Source organism: Clinocottus analis, unplaced genomic scaffold (genome assembly GCF_023055335.1).
Source record: "Clinocottus analis isolate CAN_PGR_092001 unplaced genomic scaffold, fCliAna1.0.p SCAF_1, whole genome shotgun sequence".
NCBI classification, from domain to species: Eukaryota; Metazoa; Chordata; class Actinopteri; order Perciformes; family Cottidae; genus Clinocottus; species Clinocottus analis.
The window spans coordinates 7,951,938-7,970,000 of NW_027175820.1; the positions used below are offsets into that span (position 1 = coordinate 7,951,938).

The following is an 18,063-nucleotide window of genomic DNA, read 5'->3' on the forward strand; positions in this document are numbered from 1 at the left end:
ACGTAAAAGAAGTCAACTCCAGATTCACCAAATGTGCTCCCATTCACATCTGATCTAGCAAATTCAGGTGTGCTAAATGGATTGTCTGTTATGAGCATGGGCAACGCCCCAGAAACACAATATTAAAGCAGGTGTGAACAATCTCTTTCTTCTTCCAAAGAGTGCGCTCGATCACTCGCAACACTTTCTCTCTTCTAAGAGAAAAGTAAAAATAGGACAACAGTGGTGAATCCCAGAAATGGGTACTGACAAAAGTCATGGATACAAACAAAATTTGTCTTCGGGCTGCTTCCTGCATGAGTCCCAACGGCTCCTCGCTGATTCATGGCAAAAGGCCAGTAACACAAAGAAGGACTTTTGGACTTGATTTCTCTAACTCGAGACTGCTAAAGACTGGTATTTGCTTTTGCAGAGCTTAGCATTATTCCCACAGAAAGAGTATTTTGTCCTCCGTCTCTTGTATTGTAATTAAATAGATGATTTTCCACAGCCAGTGGGGCTCTTTCTCCACGAGGGCATGTGAAGATTGTTTCAATACAGACTTGAACAAGTACGAACCCATCTGTAGGTGGGGTGGTGTAAATGCCTCACAACTGTACTTAACTGCAGCATTCACTTTAAAAATAGATTTAACACGGCTCACGCCACAATCCTCTGTAATGAGTTCTGCTGGGCCCCGGACTAAAGCAATGGAGCACGCCATCGCACTGTTTGGCCTTTTTGACAGTAGTTGAGCTTCAAAGAACAATAAAGATCCAACATCATCTGGACTGGTGACAGTGTCATCAATAATGCGTTCACATCTTTGACTTGACGTCAGTGAAGAACAGAGGACGGCATTCTGAGAGAATCAAAGGGTCTGAATGGAACGATCCTTTTTTTTTGTATTCATTCCCTGAGCATTTACTGTTGCAGTCGAGCAGCTCGAGCTTTTGTTGAGAAATTTCTAAACCCAATATGAGCACATTAGAAAAGGACTTTTTGACCTTTGAAGGACAGCTGATCCTTCCCTGATGTTGACTAATTTGCTGCAACTAAAAACTGGACAGCAACATATTTTGCTGCATTTTCTATTTATCTCGTCAGTTTTGATTTGTAATAAAGCCTTCATCTATCTTCCAGTGACTGATATTGATTGATGTTGTGCCTCACCCCCCCTCTCCCTTTCTTGTTTAGAGTAACTTATTTCTAAGGAGCAGATGGATTGATGTGATGTTCTTTCCTTTGGATAACGGCGCCACTGGGCTGTGATGCTGCTGAAGCTTGGTCTAATTGACTATCAAGGGGATACTACAGCAAATTGTCACCCCAAAGCCGGACTCATCATGAAGCAGCACAGCATTGATTTGTGTCCATCTCAAGGTTTTAATGACGGTGCGGTGTGTCTGAAAGCAGGTGGAAAGCTACTGTGAGGTACGGCGTGTGGAGTCTCTCTGGGCTCTAATGTCAACTAATTAAGTCTGGCCGACATGTCCTGCATGAAGACGATGAATCTTAGGTGCGGAGACTGATACAAATCTGCTCTATCGCACGGTTTTAAATAATCCCATCTTTTCCAACTCCTATCTCTTAATACTACCCCAGCTGATATGATCTGTAACCAAAGGTCTGGGGATATGTAGTAATGCACCATGAGTTTGTTGGGCAGGTCGGCAGGTCTTTGCCCCGGTGCCTTTGCCCTCCACCTGACTTTGTTATTAGGAGAGCATATACCAGAGGCGCCGGCGGCACAAACGCAAAGAAATGCCAAATGTCAATCAGCGGGTTCACCCTGACCTTACCAGACACCCCGCCGTAAAGGAGGTGGGGGAAGAGATGAGATATCGGGGGAGGACGTTGGCGACACTGGATGGTGCAGAAGGTTTCGCCATTTTAGCCTGTCGGTCCAGATGTGTGTCTTTTGGTGATTAATCAAATGCAAAGCCGGCATATCACAAGTCTGTACCAGTAAGAAGAGCTTTGTGATGAGGTGCCCGCGTGGTAAAATATGCAAAAGGAATTACAGAACTCGGGAGGAATGATTTAAAGAACTTATCATCGTTGTTTTTTATAGGCATTAAAGAAAAGCTGTCACCTCTCTCTTATTTATGTGCTTTTAATGCATTTCATTGCTGGTTCTCTTCTTTTATCTAAGCCTTAATGCCTTTTATTCACTTCCAATGAGTACACATTGCACTTTGTTATTATGCTGTGCCTCGTTGACACATTTTGGGTAAAGACGTCCCTTGTACCAGCTGATATATTTCTTTTGGATTAAATATGATGTCACCCATATCCATAGGCACACCCTTTGCCTCTCAACTGGTTTATATGATTGACCTGACACCACATGACCCCATACCAAACCCATCATCATTCATCCATGTGGCGGCTTTGTATTGTATGTTCTACAGGTATATATGATTAGTTGTAATGTATTTTATATATCGTTGTTATAGTGTTGGGCAGGAGTATAACAAACTTAAGATATATATGTGAAGAAAAAGTCTAATTTATTCTTCTGCACTGGCAACGAGAGACGACGAGCGTTCAAGTTGGCAAACTTCCACGACTTGGACGGGCATGAGACGAAAAGATGAGGAATTGTGTTCAAGAATTGAGATTCTTTTATAAAAAGCCAGAAGCCTGTGCGACTACAAACGTGAAAAGAGAAGTCAATTATGAATTCTAAGGAGCATTTAAGTGTGAAACATCTGAACGCCGCATCAAATTCTGTTGTGTGAACGGCTAACGGGAACAGATGCTTGAGATTATGTTTGGTAGAAAACGGATAATCCATTCCACAGTTTGAAGTCAGTGTTAAATGTATATTCAGCAACTGTAACATGTTTTCCCCATCTGAAATGAAAACATTCTGAATTAGCCTCAGCTCTAACGTAATGTTTCCGACCAGATTCTGTTCCAGTGCAGCAACGGAAACGGGGGCTCCTGAGTATTGTACACAAATAAGTTCAAATAATGAATGGCCTTAAGATAAACCAATAGCAACAATAAAGTATCCAAAAGCCTCCTGGGTTTCTATTTTTAACGTAGTGGATAAAACTAAAAGAAAACACTCCCAGAACCGGCTCCTGCTATCCGTATCGGGAAGGAAGGGAACGAGACATTTTTTATGACTTTGACTGGTCAGCAAAAGCACATTACAGCGATCAGAGCCAAATACATTGCTTCTTTGCGGCTTCAAACCCATCATTCTGCTTGTGTGAACATGCCAGATTTGATTTCATGTGAAGTACACTGCCAGCTGCTGTGAGAGAAGTTATTTTCTTCAAATTAGCATTTTTTTCTTCTTCTCACTCACACTTTCTCATGAGAGTAAGAGGAAGACACACACACACCTACACACACACACACACACACACACACACACACACACACACACACACACACACACACACACACACACTTAGTCCCAGTCACCTGAGCCTGCTCGATGTGTGTGTGTGTGTGTGTGTGTGTGTGTGTGTGTGTGTGTGTGTGTGTGTGTGTAGATGCTCCGTTCAGGCACCAGCTGTGTTTAAGAAATAAATAAATAAATATACTGTATTTTTAAATGCAGCTTTGATTCAGATGAAGCTGATGCTCACGCATCCCAAACAAAGAGGGCAATTAGAGCGTGTCTGTGAGTGTGGGTGACCATGCACACACACCATCCTGCATGAAAGACACACATAAACACATAGGCACACCTAAAACGCTCACACACACTCGTGCGGCAGATGGCTTAGAGAAGATGCCAGCAACGTACTGCACCGCTCAGCCCAGCAGACAACAGTAACAGTGTGGAGACGGAAAAAGGGGGAAAAATACATTTGCAAGAATTATTGTAAAACAATACTTGTGAGTTTGTGTGTGTGCGTCTCTGTGTGTGTCTGAAACAACAACCGGACCAGCAGGAAGTACAGAACGCTCATGAAGGCATGCAGTGCACCCCTGGAGGGCGTATTTACGGCAATAATGAACAGCAGATCTTCCATGCTGAAAGGACAGAAGAAGGCAATTATAGCTGAACATCCTCCCAGGTTGAAGCAAAGGGAGAGAGACAACGATGGATGGAGGAAAAAGTGTTTGTCTCTGTGGGAGGGTAGAGGACTACAGGGCAGGGACAGCGAGACCCATCTGCTGTTGGTTGACCAACTCTCTCACATGTAAAACATTACATCACCAGGAAGGCAGACGTTAATCACACCATTGAATGTGAGCGTGTGTGTGTGTCCTGACCTTCTCTTGCCAGTGGAGGATGCCAATAATGACGAGGATGAAGACGCACACTCCGATCAGCGCGATGGCCGTCAGTAGCACGCTGTTGCTAGGAGTCAGGTACAACTTAGCGCTCCAACTTGAGAGAGAATAGGAGAGAGAGGGGGAGACAAAACACTTGCCATATGCCATTTTATCTGGCAGAAAAAAACAATGTAATTACCAAATGGCACACATTAGTAAAGATTGTGTCCTCATTATGCTAAAATAAATAAATGAACATCTCGTTCACTTTGTCGCAGCTGAACAGAATGAAGCGCTGCTGCTCTCTTTTAGGTTTCCAAAAACGTTTAAGTATTTCCAGCAAATCCGACTGCTTTGATATATCAAATTAATTGTCTTACAATCTGTAAGCCTAAGACTGCGGCAGAGAAGAATGCAGACTTTTTTGAGTTGAACATCGCTTGCGGTGCGTTTGTTGGTGAGCGTCTATGCTGGCGAGTACACAGTGTTGTGTGGTTATATGGGGGAGGGTGCTCACGTGTGTGTGTGTGTGTGTGTGTGTGTGTGTGTGTTGAATAGCCATCTGGAGCTCCTCCCGGGGTTTGAGCTACATGTGAACAACATTATAAAAACAGGAGAACACCTGCTGCGAGGTGTGTGTGTGTAAACAGATTATTTTGTAAAGACAGCACCACAAAGACAGTATCCATGTCGCGTAACATTAACTTCAATATGTCGTAGTGCCTTCAAGATGAGGCGCTTAAAACGCCGAATGGTATCCTTAGCAACAAGCGCCAACGGGGCTTCCAGCAAATTACACTGTGAACAAGCAAAAGAGGATTTGCAGTGTGACCCGTCTTTGCCGCGCTGGATCTGCAAGTGCAAGTGTTTGCGTACCTGCGGGGCTGGTTGTGTGGGAAGGGGATGACGATAAGCTGAGAGTTGGGAATGACGGCCGTCCACTCCTTTATCCTTATTTCCTGAGAAGACACAGGAAACAGATGAACTGGGTCTGCACATACATGGTAACGTATTATGTTCAACGATACCAGCCTGAGGAAGGAAATGTAAAGGGGGTCACGGTGCAAACAATAACGAATGCAGAGAATTTTTTTTAACCACTGGTACTGCGAGAAAATGTATTTTCAATCCAAAATAACTAAAAAGTTCAACATTTCCGCTCGACAGTATTTTACAAAAAGTATTCCTGTATCAGATGCTCCTAAATAAAAAAAAAAATTGTAAAAAACATCTACAGTTCAAATATTGTGTATATTGGACAATTTATTAGAAAGGTGCTCAGGTCATATTCTAGTTTATTTAAAAATTGTAGGCCATTTAAAAAAACAGGCAGTGGGCCGCAGTTAGGATCCGCGTGCATTAGTTTGTCCAGCTTTGACACGCAGATTCCCGTAGAGACACACAGACTCTCATATGTATGTTAAGTCCTCTGGGGCAGAGTAATAGGGTCCCATGGTTTTACGTAGCCGCTGTGGAGTGGTTATTTTAAGCTGTGAGTTTAATACACAGAAAACCTGCTACATGTAATAGACGACTGTGGGGAGCAACACAGTTTTTTTTCCTAGCGAATGTATGTCTGCGTGCGCATGTGAATGTGCGATTTTGTTGAGTGGCGAGCCTGTAAAAGAGTTTGGCCTTCGGCAAAACCACAAGCCATGACCCCAGTGTCCGTCTCTAGATCTGTCTAAATCTTGAAACTGTGAGGGGACACTCGGGTGTTGGACTGGGCGTGCAGTGGCTGTTCGGACGAGGACTTCACCATCACGTCTCAAGTTTCAGGGACCCGAAAAACATTTGCTTGCAGCAGTGTGTTTGACAGCAGTTTGACTTTGCACAAGTTCAGAGTTACATTTTTAGTACTTTGCCGCCTTGAGGCCTAACAACCAATGAGGATGTCTGACATCGGACTGACACAGACTGTATTTAAACTCTGCGTGTAACAGGAAAAGCCCAGCGTCATCAACTGTCTGTTGGCTCTCTTTTTCCCTGTCTGCTAGTCCTACTGTCCTGGTGTAGCTCCTTCTCAGGCTCATTGGGGTGAAGAGTGCAGCGGGATAAACAAGGGAAGGCGGGGCATTGTAATAATTAATTAAAAGCTCTAATCACGCTTGTAGCGGTGAGGAATTCCCATTCCTGCATTTGGCAGAATCTGGAAATACCGTAGCTCTTTAATTGTGGCTCTCCCTTTCCTCATCAGTCGAGAGGAGCCACATCTTGCAGCTATGTTGAATACCCGTGCACCAGCGGCGCCGCTCTGCACATAACGAGCACAATCCGCCGCCAGCCATTGTCGCTTAGCTCTTGGAAAGCGCCGCCGTCGGTGCGGCAACTGGCGGGGGAGCAGAGCCGGAGACGAGTCAGTCTCCGCCGCTGCTGCCTGGGAGTGGCTCCGAACTGGCTGTTTGGAAGAGAAAAGTGTTCCCAAGTCTTCAGAGAGAGGCACTCTGGTTCAAAGCCAGGGAAACTGGCACACTATCGAGAGAGCAGGGGAGACAGCTACAAAGATGGAGGGTGAGAGAGAGAGAGAGAGAGAGAGAGAGAGAGAGAGAGAGAGAGAGAGAGAGAGAGAGAGAGAGAGAGAGAGAAGTAGGAGACTGATTAGTGAAGTAAACCACTTCGAGCAGCAAAGGGAATCCCTTGGGTGGCAGATAAGTGAACAGGAGGAGAGCGACTCAGAGAGAGATGGGAGATGGGGGAATAAAAGAGAGGAATGATTGGACGGAAGATGGAAGATATCCGAGTAGATTTTACAAAACCTCTGTAAAACAGCAAGCAGAAACTCTCATTGTCGGAGTAGGAAATTGTAAAGGGCACAGCATGGGAGACAAGGAGATAATAGAAGCAGGACACATATAAGGACCTGAGAAAACCAAAATGAGAGAGGAAGTCGACAGACAGAAAGATCCAAACCTGCCGTCTGAGCAGGGAGGTCAGGATATCTCCTCTTTCCCAAACAGCTTTCCAAAGCTTCTGCTCCTCATTACAGGTATTCAAGTTACTCCACACTCCTCTGGGTGAAAAAAAACTGCTCGGCATGATGGGCCGCATCTTTTTCGGCATTCATTAATTCAGTTTGTAGAAGGAAAGGGCGGGGGAGGGGAAAAAAGAGGTCACATTTCTTTGCGTAGGGAAAAGGAGTAAGCGGAAAACAAAGCAGCTTGTTTGAGACGAGGGTTCTCGGCGCACTACAGCTTCTGAGTCGCAGACTGGCCCATCTGCAATTCTAATCAGCTGCTTGACGAAGATCTTGGTACCACACGGGGGGGAGAAACAAAAAAAAAAGGTCATCGTCGTGCCTAATATTCAGTGTGACGAGTGCAATGTGAGAAAATAGATATGAAATGAATGCGGAGAGAACGAGAGTGCAGAACTGAAGAGCGCCGTCATTTGATGGAGTGTAGAGATGTGGCAGACGAATAGATTTAAAAACATGAGCACAATCTATTATTTACTATATTAATATAACTCTGGCTTGTAGTGTGACAGGAGGCGCACATTGGCCTCATCCAGAGAGTCATTCATACAGTACATCCTTTGCTTGCAGAATTGCTCAACAGTGAATTACAAAGTAAAGCCGGCGGGGTGTTGGTACTTCTGTTCAAGGGGAGATCGCTGCACTTTTATCAATAACCCGAGAGGTCACCTATCACCCCACATAAGATTTGGAATTCATCTGCCCTAAATGAACTATCTATTTAACCTCTCTTCTCCTCTTTAAAGCTAATAAGAGGCGTTTTACTTTGTGATTTTGGTGGTCCTGGTGGACAAAAGCAGTAGTGTGTTCCAGTGCCAGAGTCCCATTAGAAATCCTCTCCTCTTACTGCTGCACGGGCGCGACAGTCCGTTCCGCAAAGTCCTGATTCCGGTTCTCCCGCTCCTCTCTTCCCTCGAACTGGCCCAGCAATACGCCTCGGGCCTCCGGCAGCATGGTGCTGGTGTTGGCTCCCAGCGGGGACCGGAGGAGCAGCAAGGCAAAGCTTCTGGCTCCTGTTCATTTTAGGCTTGTGGCTCCCCGAGACCCCACTGGAGTCCGACCTGGAGGAGTTTCCAGTGAACCGACATGATTTTCCCCCCAATTTTGCCAGAATTGGACCCGGTGGCACAGACGACAAGCATTAAGAATAACTATTGAAATAGACAATCTTCTTGCTCTATTAAATTGAGACTGTTCAAGCTCCTCACAGTAACATCCACCACAAAAAGTTCCTCACTGTCATTTCACTGCCCAATCTGGCCTCTAGTGCCTCATTATGCCATTATGTTTATCTTGCCCAAATTGGAGTCTTTTGAGGGCTGCAAAATGCAAACTAACAGAAATACGCAACTAGAATAGAAAACGACTTGCTTGGGGATAGAATCCATATATACAAGGAAACAACCTCCTTCCAATAAAGATTGGAGAGAATGAATAACTTCAATGTGTACGTCTTAACCGCTTGTTTTCTGTGTTAAACTACTACACATTTTGATCAACAATTTCACAAATTACAGAAAGAAAAACCTTTTTGTGGACTGTTTTTTTCCCCCATACTCTTGTGCTTCCCTCATTTGCATTTCGAAGATGCAATCATTTAAATATCACATGTGAAAAGAAAGTTAAAAACAAACCTCAACCGTGCATTAAATGCTTTTGTAGGATTAGAGTGAGAAGGCTGCTCCTGTTCAGCATTGCTATTGATAAGACAAGAAAATACACGTAGGGGAAATCCCTGTTCCAAATCTTCCTTTCAAACACGTCTCACAATCCTCAGAGGACACGTGTAACATCCAGCCCATGAAATAAAGCCTGAGCTGAGGAGAACAAATAATAATAATAATAATAATAATAATAAATAAATATATATATATATATATATATATATATATATATATATATATATAAATATAAAAATAAATATATATATAAATAATTTAATATTTTTCCTGGAAAGTTTTTTCTCGTTCTTAACATCATGATCTCGATGATATTTTCTCGTCTCATTCGTTTTTACTGCAGAGACAATAAATGTCTAACCACACACACTGTTATATTCAGCAATTACTTCATTGGGTACACAGGTGACATTATACTTTTTTACGACTTTTACGCAACTATATTTGATGCAATCTGCGCTCACAGGGTTAAAGTTTTCTTTTGTAAATTAACTTTCTCCATCTGCTGCAGATCTCAACAACTCATCTATGCATGCATTCCTCTCAAATGTTTTGTGAGCCGGCGGTTGTTCCCTCAGGGGCGGTGAGAAGTGTCCAGGTAACATAACCCTTGTATAGTTCCTCACCGTCTCTCCAGACTGCCGGGGAATGCCGACGAACAGATGATCCAGGAAGTTGGCGCTCCTTCCGAGGCCGAGCACAGTGTAGGGCAGCTGGAGGGAGAAGTGAGCCGACTGGCTCAACTGACCGGCTGCGGGAGGGGAGGGAGAGAGAGAGAGAAAAGGCATTTTTATAGTGATAAAAGCCTCATCTCAAAAGAACATTTTTGCCCCAGTGCTTTGCTTTTATGTATACCCTTTCTCTTGTTTTTGTGCAACCATCAGTTTGATAACTTAAGTGGATGGCTATTACATTTAATAAAGAAATGTATGGAGTCCAGAGAATGAATACTAATGACTTTTCCTCCTGCGCCACAAAAAGGTTAACACTTTCAGATTATTTTGTTGAAAAGTCAAAATGTTTCAATGACTGTTGAAAATGAAATTTCAACACACTCATGTTCCACTCAGGATGAACTGTAAGAACTTTAATTACCCCATGACTGTTCAAATAAGCCCACAGTCAACATCTTTATTCGTGCCATTTCTAACCGGCTAAATTCAGATGGCGAACATCGTGAGCGTGCCACACATCAGCATGTTAGCGTCATCATTGTGAGCTTGTTGGCGTCCGACACAGCAGCGCCGCTTAATCATCAGCATGTTGTACTTCTTCAAGGTATAACAAAGTGGGCAATGTATGAATGTAAACCTGGAATCTGCTTTGCATATTTGCATATGTTGATGTTTTTTTTTTCAATGAATTGACGTAATTTCTTCGTCCAACTTCTATAACGTCTCATAAATATTTAGTTCCTTGCGTCCCCCTTTAAACATTCTGTAAACAAAGCAGCACATAAGCTGTGCACTTTTTCAGTCATGACTTTGCTGCTCATTACAACTGATTAACTTGCCAGCTGTGCATGTAAACGTAACCCCCGGTTTGCTTTGGTGATCTGAAGGTGCATCGTCACTGCTTTCCCAAAGGAACCATTACAGTTTGAGGTAACACAATCAGCTACGGCGTGAGACCTTGTCTCCTGACATGAACAAGCATCATGAAAGATACAAATCAGAGGGGGACACCTGAGGCCAGTCCAACGTCTCTCCTCCATCCTGTAATATCTCCTTCCTTACCCCACAACTCTGCCAAGTGCAGCTGACATAAATCAACCTCTATTTGATAAACAAAGCGAGGGAAGGAGAGACAGAGGGGAGAAGAAGTAAGAGAGAGTGAAAGCCTTGAGGCAGCCAGCGATCAGAACTAATGTGGATGGACTGCGTATTGCAGGCTGAGAGCACAACAGCTTTGCTTCTCTCTTCATTTCTCTTAATCTATGGCGGACCTCAGTTCAGTTTGTACAAAAAAAGAAGAAAAAAAAAGAGTTAATCCAGTTAATTTTTGGACACCTCGGCTGAACCAGGGTCAGCGCTGTGAAGCTCAGTGTAACTCAACGTTTCACAGCTATTGTTATTCTCTTTCATTGTGCACAAATAAACATGCCTTTTTACTGGGGGATCATCACGAAATAGGGACACAAGTGAGTCATTTGAGGTAAAACCAGCAGTGGTTAGTCTATGTATTGTACGTATTGTATGCTAGTGGAATAAAAGCTTGTCTATGATGCCGCACAGGCTACTCTGAAAGCTGAATAGACGCATCGACTTTTTGCCACCTTTCCGACAAAGCTTTTCATCAGCCTTCTCTTCATCTCGCTAAATGTCTCTCGCTTGCTGCTATCGTCCCGCGTATTCCTTTTTTTGGTGCTCGGCTGCTGGGTGCTATGCTGCAAAGAGGCAGCATAATTGCTTTAATCGCACATTGCGGATAGCACAAGAGAGAGAGTGGGAGACGGACAGAAATATTGTCCGTTTCCAGGAAGAGCCGGGCAGAGTTTCATGGACATTGACTTGTTCTGGGCAGCACAAAGCCCTGGACTCGAACAGACATTTCAGATAAATCCTGGGGTGTCTGACATTTACTGAGTAAGCGAGTAAGTGAGTGAGTGAGTGAGTGAGTGAGTGAGTGAGTGAGTGAGTGAGTGAGTGAGTGAGTGAGTGTGTGTGTGCCAACATTGTACCAGAGCAGTTAAGTGGAGGCAGATGGAAGTTGAACAGAGGAATTGTTCAGTCCATCTACCGCTCTAAAATATCTCAACAACTTTTGACTGACACAAAAGACCATTTTCCTGCAGTGCAAACATTTATATTTTTGGTTTCAACCAAACTATTGACATGACATTTGTACAGACATTCATGGTGCCTAGAAGATGTACAGTAATGCCTTTTCATCTAACGCCCCCAGCAGGTTTTACAGTAGTTATGAAGTAACATGGCATTGCTGCTGTAATTCTGAAATGTCCCCACTACGGGACTAATAAAAGAATATCTAATCTAATCTAATTTCCATCAGCATCCACTGTGTTCATTGAATTTAGAACTAATTGGCAAATGTTAACATGCTAACCTGCTTAACTAATATGGGAAACAAGTTGTCAATGGCTGATTCTCAAGTCTCAATTCAAGGTGAATCGGTCAGCCTGATGAAAAAACAAAATGTGTGTGTATTCTAACATAATCTGTGGAAACACACACAAACCCCACTGCTATGAAACTGCGGGAGACGACAAAAGTCATAGTCCTCACCAGCGGCCGGCGTAGCCTGACGGAATAATTTCATTACCAAGGAGCAAACACACACACAGGGAGCTGTCAAACCTAACTGAACCTCGGAGGAGACTTTGCAAAACTGAAAGCTGTGGAGGTCGAAACTCTGCTCCAGTCCAACTTCCATGTTCTTCATTAAAGGCCTTTAAGGCCTTTACATAGAACAATGTTGCGTAAACCTCTCTCGTCACCAGCCATAAAAGCACACACAACTAAGACAGATAATACATACAATAAATAAATTCATACTACAACCGACATAGTACATAGTACAAAAAAAAAAACTGTGTCAAAAAGTCTAAACATGCAACAAGCACGGGTATAAAAAAATAAAATGCCCCAGAAACAAAAACTGACCTCCAACAGACAGATAAACGTTTTAAGATTGTAGTTGTGCTGCTCATGCTGATTAACTCTGCAGCCGCACCCGTCACTTACGAACACCCCTAATCCCCTTAACCTACTGCTCTTTGTTATTATCAGCTATGAAGTGGCTTTCATGAGAATGCCATTTCTTGTTGATGATATCCACCAAACGAGTGTTACTTGGAGACGGATCCAGCAGGCGAAGCGGTTTCAAATCAGCCCATTGCCGCTCAGAGCGTCACATTGAACCCCAGTCCATCGGGCCGGAAAGAACAGGATTTTTTTTGGATGGGGATTGGACCTTTAAGCCAGTCTTGGTTTGATGTTTTTTTGACAGACTGCTGCACCCTGTCTGTAGACAAGAGGGGGATGGCTTGCACTCGGCCACTCACCAGGGTGTGTGTGTGTATGTGTGTGTGTCTGATGGAGGATCAAGGAGGGTTACGTTGCAGGCAGGGAGCCTGGCTTAGCGTCTGCCAAGTGCTATGTGAGTGTGTGTGTGTGTGTGTGTGCGTGTGTGTGTGTGTGTGAGAGAGGGAAAGTAGCTTGGCTAGGAAATGTGGCCAACGGCTGGAGCAAAGCCACTTCACAACATGGGAAGGCTGGCAAAGAGTGCTATGCTGAGCAGTGTATATCGTTGTGGCCGTGTTTTATGAATTTGTCCCATCGCCCAGTGGCAGAGCTAGCGGAGGCATTGGCAGGGAACTCCACCCGGTACACATGACTGACAACCTCAAATCCATCTCTTAGAAGACAAAGCAGATTCAAAGCAGCACAAGCAGCCGGCCTTGGTGTGCGCACTTTTCCATTTTAATAGACTTCTCACACACACTTATGTGGGAAAGATATGCATCGCATTTGACGAGTTAGTGATCCAAAGCCCGGCAGATAACACAAACAAGTTTATACACAAACACTCAGGACCCCCCACACACGCGCGCGCGCGCACACACACACACACACAGCTATTTGATAGAGATGATTACTTTTAATTACCGTTTTAATGCCTATGGTGACAAAAGATAAAAAACAGTTTGAAACCAAAATAAGAAAATGCAACTTCCTGCAGACCTAAGAAGAAGAGTTGAATTAGGTGAGGCCGATTTCTTATTTGAGTAACAGTGCATCATGGCGTAAAACAATGTAAGATTCTACAATACATCATTAGAGTTTATTTTTTTTAGACATTAATAATACAAAGACAAGGTTTCTGCAGGGTCTGGATGTAGCCTGAATATAGTTATTGGCCTCTACTGCACATTATCAACATTGGTGATGTGTAAAGTGGCTACTTACAAGTTAAATGCTTGTTAGATATTGTAACGATTCCATTAAGTTACAACAAGAAACTGCAATTTGCAGAAGCACTGCAACATTTTTTGAGGTTTGAACTGTGACTTTCCATCTTTGAAAAGCCACTTGTCAAAGAAGAGAAGGTCTTCATAGCATGTCATCATTGACAGTGTGACATGAGCCTGTTTAAGTTTGTCTTTTACCTGCACACTATTAAGTGTGAGTGCTAGTCATTGCCTACCAGAGTACAGATTTGGATTGTCCTCTAATTATCGTCCCTCGGTTTTCTCTCAGCAGAATGTCGAATAGTGAGGACGATGAAAAAACTCTCCGATACTGAAGCCGAAAAACTTTACTTCCTTGCAGGCATAATACGGAAAGAATATGAGCAACGTTACAGAGAAAGAGAGAGAGAGAGAGAGCGAGAGCGAGAGAGAGAACATTGATGCCTCTAAGGGAGCCACAACACGTTTGTGTGTGTGTGTGTGTCCATCTGCTGAGGTTTTGTGACACATATCCTCGTGAAAAACCTTGTGCTGTCTGGAGGTTTTACCCTCTCTGGGCAGACAATGTGACATCCTGCATCAGTCTGAAACTGAGGCAAGTGTGCGTATGGGCATGGGGAAAAAGAGAATTAATCAATATATATCAAAATAAATGAGAAATCTAAACCTGAAAATCATGTAAATCATATGTAACACCCAACCACGTGCAAATCCTAACCTCCTGATCGCAAGAAAAAAGGAGGGGGTTAGGGGGTCAGCAACGTAATTGGCCTTCAATGCAGAATTATGCACACACGCTCCCTCTCCCCAGGGCTTCAGAACCGAAAGAAATAAAATGTTTTCAGAGAAATTCCTGGAGCCTGTCACTATAGAAACCATTCACTCCCATGATGGCGATAAAAGAGCAAATCGCTGTGATAATAATGTGGGTGGAGCCGCGAGGTATAGAATACACACACACACAAGGTTTGCCTCGTCTGGAGAGAGACCCCTTCAGTATCTGTACAATAGTGTCAAGATCTGGACACTGATTCCTGAGGAGAATTGAGTGTGTGTGTGTGTGTGTGTGTGTGTGTGTGTGAGAGAGAGAAACAGTTTGCATGGCCGTGGGGTGATACGCTGAAGGACCAGGAGGGCTTTATAGTCGTTCTGTCCTTATCAACACACAGCCTTGCCTCTTAAATACTACAGCTCAGAAGCATGTCGACACCTGCGCCCAGACGATGATCGAAATGACACTTAAAGTGTGTGAGAGGGAGAGAGAGAGCAAGAGAGAGAGCAAGAGAGAGAGCGAGCGATAGCCCACATCAGCCTTGTTTGACAATACTACTAATAAAATAGATATAAGATATAGCCGGTTCTCTACAAATTAAGCATCGTCATATTTGGATAAGAGATAACAGTGCAGCAACAACTTAAAGTACATAACAATAGAAAGGGAATTTAAAAGGAAAAAAAACAAGCAAAACAAGCCGGGCGAGGTACAAAAACTACATTTTACAAATTTAGTCAAAAGTTCCTAGAAATGACAAAAAAAGTAGCTGAGTTTTATCAGAGAGCATTTAGAGCATAATGAACTGCTTGTACAAGAGATGACCTTATTAGTGTGCATGTCAGAAGCATATATAAATACTTCTATTCTGTGGAACTTTTAGAGACAGCAACCAAGACGAAGAGTCTGTGACACGCTACGTCAAACGTTAAGACACATGCATGCATTTCATTTAAACTTGAGGATTGTCAGAGATGGGTTGATCAACAATCATCAATAACAATAAAAAATGTCTTGACATTCTATGGAGAAAGAGAGAGAGAGAGGTTACGGGGAGCGTAGAAGGAGAAAAGAGATAAAAGTTAGAGAAGGGCTGGGGAAAAGAAAAGAAAATGAGCAGGTAAAGGAGTGAAAAACAGGGATGAGAAAAAGCATGCTAAGCCAGATCAATAGTAATTCAGATTCTCTGTGGAGGGTTACTTCCCCACTCAATTTTTTTTACTTCCACACCAATATTCCTTCTCCTCCATTTTTGTTCCTTTCCCCCTTTCCTCAACAGCTCTGCTCCGAGCTCTTGCACCCCTAAACCTTCTCACTTTTCTCCTTTTACAACCCCCCTACCTCATTCCTCTCATCCAACCACTCCACATCTGCCATCCTCCCATCTTCCACATACCGTGCAATAAAAAGTGTTTTGAAACACTGAGCGTTGTTTGAGTTTAACGCTCACTGTTGAACTCAAACAAAAGGGTAAATCGTCGGCCGACTATGTGGGACGTCACGCGCAATAAGATGGATATTACGATACTGCTTGGGGCCACAGCGGTATTGTTTGCTATTAAAAAAAAAGAAGAAGCAACTTGAACGGCTTCGTAGTAAATGTACAGGTCAACACAGCTCAGCACGCACCATTTGAATATGCATCAGAGTTGTTTAGGATCTCCTAAATGTCTGAAAGGTCAAGGAGTGATACATATGTTTGTGGATGATGAGTTGCTGCAGGTTGACATGTGCTGTTTTGAAAGGTTGTGCATGTACAATGATTGTGATTTTGTGTGTGTGTGTGTGTGTGTGTGTGTGTGTGTGCCTGCGTGCGTGCATGCGTGCGTGCGTGCGTGCTAGCGAATGCGAGCCGTTGCTAATCCCCTGAACTCATTAGCCTAATTGGACGGTCTGCAAAAAGCTCCACATTGATCTGGGCCTGTTATGATTCTCCTCCTCATGAGCGCTCAGCTCACTGTTTTCTGTTTCGGCCGTTCTCTGTTGAATGTCCTCTCCCCCTCTTCCTTTCTCCTCTGTGCATTATAATCTTTGGCGCCGTAGACACCAACCAACTACTCCGGACTTGTGACAATTCTGTCTTTTGCCGGCTTGTGTTTATTTTATAAACACAAGCCGGCAAGCTCGGTGGCAGTAACAGCCAAATATGATGGGTTAAAAGAAGCTAATGCAATGAAGGGTTGGTGGCAATGACAATAGATGGAGCATATTTATGTATCATATAAGAAAAACATACCATAGTTCCACAAGAGAAAAAGACATCAGCTCCTTTGAGGGAAATGAGCAAGCCCTGTTTTATCTGGCTGCGCTACAACAGACGAATGTAAGAGTGGCTTTCAGTACTTTGATAAGCTGTAAAATAAGTGTGCGGCACACTTTCCCAGAAAAACTGTGCAGACTGCTGATTGCTGTTGTGATACTATAAGGCCATTAGCCAGTAATCTAGACCACAAGTAAACAAATCCGTTTGTCTTTAGGAATTAGAAATGGCCATACCAGTACTAAAAAAATCCCTTGTCGACGCACAGCAGCGCAGAGCAGTGGAATAATGAAAAATGCCCAAACTAAATATAAAAAAGTGACACTATAAATATCATAAGCTACAGTAGGAAGATTTACCACTTCCTACATGAAACCATTTGAACACAAACGCTTAACAGCTTTGGATGTATTGAACACCACACTAAACTAACAAACGGTGAGTGAGAGTGAGTGTCCGTCCACGGCTAATCTCCCATTCTGTAGCCCAATTGTGGCCGCATGCTGCAGGACCTCTCATGGTTGCGGTGACTCAACTCTCTCTAAAACACCTTTTATTGTCCGTTTTACACTGCCATTGACTGCCTGCTGACTCGCGGGTTTGATTTCGTTTTGACGATGTGTCTTATACTCTACAGTCGATGGTCTTATGTGACGACTTTGAGCCGATTGCCTGCATACAACGACTCTGCCTTAAACAAAGTGTGTTTCATGAGGGCGAATTATACTCTTGCAACTACAACTACAACTGCAGCTGGCCACGCAGTTGTATCGACGGAGTTTATACTTCCCTTATGTTTTTCATACACTAGAACAGTAGGTGGCGCAACGACCGTTTAGAGTCGACCTGCACACTGACGTACACCGATATCTCCCTCCAGGAATTCACCGCCATCTGCGTGTCCTTATACTCCGTCAAAGACGGGTTACATAAATGCTCATATTCGCGGACCTCTTCAGCCAAACGTTCTTCAACGGGATCCATTGTTCGTGTTTCTGCTATGGCTTTTAAAAACAGTGCTATTATGCTATGAAACCGGAAATGTGAGACTCAGAAAGGATGTGGTTAGCGGACCAATCACAGCCTTGCGGGCTTGCATTGCTTTGACGGACAGTCAGAAATTTGGGGTGACGCACGAAAAATGGCCGATTTGACCATGCAAGGGCGGCCATGCGTGTCTTGCGTCTGCGAAAAACCTGAGTATAAATCAGCCTTTAGAGGACG

At 43.6% G+C, this 18,063-nt stretch overlaps 1 protein-coding gene across 1 annotated transcript in view; it reads right to left on the reverse strand.

Moving 5' to 3' along the window:
• Positions 1-18,063, reverse strand: part of itfg1 (integrin alpha FG-GAP repeat containing 1) — a 118,509-nt gene that overhangs the window by 2,976 nt on the left and 97,470 nt on the right. The window contains exons 15-17 of the mRNA XM_068578944.1: positions 9,504-9,628; positions 5,101-5,183; positions 4,222-4,339 (exon numbers count right to left, since the gene is read on the reverse strand). Coding sequence (XP_068435045.1) covers positions 4,222-4,339; positions 5,101-5,183; positions 9,504-9,628 — 326 coding nt within the window. The remainder of the gene's footprint in view (positions 1-4,221; positions 4,340-5,100; positions 5,184-9,503; positions 9,629-18,063) is intronic.